Consider the following 2522-nt stretch of genomic DNA (forward strand, 5'->3'; position numbering starts at 1 on the left):
TATACGACGTTATCATCTATGAAAACTACAACAAACCTATCAAGGTATGGCTTGAATACCCGGTTCCTAAGGTCCATGAATGGCTGCAGGATCATTTGTTAGACCAAAAGGCATTACTGTGAATTTGCAGTGCCCATATTTTGTTCTAAAAGCTATTTTCGGGATATCATCTGCTTTGACCTTCAGTTGGTGATAGCCTGATCTTAGGTCAAGTTTTGAAAAGACTTATCTCCTTTTAGTTGATCGAAAAGATTATCTAATCTTTGGAGCGGGTACTTGTTCTTTATCATGATTTTTTTTAACTCTCTATAGTCGATGCATAGCCTCTTACTTCCGTCTTTTTTCTTTACAAACAGGACTAGGGCTCCCCACGGGGATTCACTCGGTCGGATTTGTTTCTTGTCCAACAATTCCTGAATTTGCTCCTTTAATTCCTTTAATTCAGCTGGAGCCATTTGGTATGGTGTCTTTGAAATTGGGGCGGCACCAAGGACCAAATTAATTTCAAATTCCACTTCTCTATCGGGTATTACACCCGGTAACTCCTCAAGAAAAACGTCTGAAAATTCTTGAACGACTAGAATATCTTCCAACTTTGGAGCAGTTTCTTCTCCGAATTCGCTGATCATTGCTAGGTAAATTTCTTCACCGCATTTTATGGCCTTCCAGGTTTGTGAGGCGGATAGTAGGGACTTTCGTTCTTTGGTTTTTTCATGATATATGATTTCCTTTTGAGTCGGAGTATGAAGTTTAAAATTTTTTGTTTGGCAGTCTACTCTGGCATGGTGTTTAGCTAACCAAGTCCATTCCGAGAATGATATCGAACTCATTCATATTGAGTTGAATCAATTCTGCCTCAAATTAAAGTTCTGTTTACTGATGCAAATTTTACAGTTACGATATACTTTATGGGTCTCAATAGTTTTGCTAGTAGGTGTTGCAACTCTTAATAGTTCACTAAGAGTTTCATGCTCAAGTTTCAGCTTTTTAGCAAAACGTCTAGACACAAATGAATGAGTAGCACCACAATCAAACAAGGAATAAGCAGTTATTTGATTGAGTAAAACTGTACCTGCCACCACATCATTGGTGTTATCCGCTTCTTCCTGGGTTATAGTATATACTCGAGCATTAGTTTTTTTTTCATTTGGTTTGCTGAGTCCGGTCCCTTTATCCTTATTCTCAGGACAATCTTTAATATGATATCCTACTTTTCCACACTTGAAACAAGCGCCAGTCATCCTATAACATTCCCCGAGATGATTCTGTCGACAAGTATAACACCATTTCCCTTCCTTGGTGACGGTATTGGTGAAGGTTCATTTTTGGGGGACACTCGAATAGTTTCGCCGCTTAAATTTGGGGCCACTCTGAGTAGACTGACTGAGAAAAGGTCTATTGTTCTTGTTCTCTTCTTCTCGGCGTTGGATATCTGTTTCCACGCTCATCGCGGCACCCATCAAGTCTGCAAAGTTGTTTGGTCTGAATACAGCCAAAGAAGATTGAATTTGGTTGTTTAGCCCTTTTTTGAAACAATGCATTTTCAGAGTTTCATCTGACATGATGGTTGGAACATAGGATCCAAGATTATTGAACCTTGACGTGTAATCCATTACTATCATGTCAGATGTTTGTTTAAAATTTTCGAACTCACTAAGCTTTTGCAGGCAAAATTCAGCTGGGTAGTACTGCTTTAGAAATTCTCTTCTGAAGGTTTGCCAAGTGATCTGTTCCATCTCATTCAAGGATGGTGACATTGTTTCCCACCACTTGCGTGCTTGATCTTCCAGAAATGGTGTCACAACTTCAACTCTGAGTCCCTCAGGTACTTCCAATAGATGCAGTTGAGTTTCGACATTCTTAAGCCAGTTATGACTGACTTCCGAATCAGGATTACCATCAATGGTTGGAACTCGGTTCTTTTGGAGGGATTCATGATGATACTTAATTTCTCGCAGTTGTGGTTCTGGTGGCGGTTGGATAACGTTGGCAATTGTGTTCACAATTCCTTGCAATGTTGCAGCTACAATAGTAGATATTGCTATGATATCCTCTCGGCTAAGATTCTCCATCACCTCGAGGGTGATGGAGGATTTTTGTTTTGATTGGTGCCGCGGGGGTTTCGGTTGTTTCTAGGTGGTCTGCATGCCATTTCCTATAAACATATATTTTATTATTTTGTTTGTAAAAACGCTTACTCAAAGAAATATTTTCATTAATTTTTGAAATGCATACAATCAGTCTTTTAATATCAAAATGATTAACCTAATCGATCTAAATACAATCGATGCTTATCCTAGGGATCATTTTACTCGTCCAGTACTTCACCATCTCCTACAACTTCGTCAATTTCTTCTTCTTCTATGGGGTTTCCTCCTTTGTTTTTTTCAAGTTCCCCCATGAGATCTTCCATATTGATCATATCATTTTGTAGTTGATTTATGTGTTGTTCCAGAAGAGTGTTGTGATTCGTCAGTGTTTCCACTTCCTCTTGTAGCTTCTGAATTGTGGATTGGTTCATG

General features: G+C 38.9%; 1 protein-coding gene across 1 annotated transcript; it reads right to left on the minus strand.

Annotated features, from left to right (window-relative positions):
• Nucleotides 1-203: 203 nt before the first annotated feature.
• Nucleotides 204-1241, minus strand: LOC142519642 (uncharacterized). Its single transcript, XM_075622678.1, has 2 exons — nt 906-1241; nt 204-728 (listed from the first exon to the last, which is right to left on the minus strand). The coding sequence occupies exons 1-2, from the start codon at nt 1239-1241 to the stop codon at nt 204-206; spliced, it is 861 nt and encodes a 286-aa protein (XP_075478793.1).
• Between the last annotated feature and the right edge of the window lie 1281 nt (nt 1242-2522).

This window comes from Primulina tabacum, chromosome 11, assembly GCF_025594145.1.
Source record: "Primulina tabacum isolate GXHZ01 chromosome 11, ASM2559414v2, whole genome shotgun sequence".
NCBI lineage: Eukaryota > Viridiplantae > Streptophyta > Magnoliopsida > Lamiales > Gesneriaceae > Primulina > Primulina tabacum.

Excerpts from the sequence above, each read along its gene's own strand:
- LOC142519642 (XM_075622678.1), bottom strand. The coding sequence starts at position 1,241 with ATGACTGGCGCTTGTTTCAAGTGTGGAAAAGTAGGATATCATATTAAA. Across the intron at positions 729-905 it reads AAACTATTGAGACCCATAAA|GAAATCATATATCATGAAAA; the intron begins GTATATCGTAAC and ends CCGACTCAAAAG.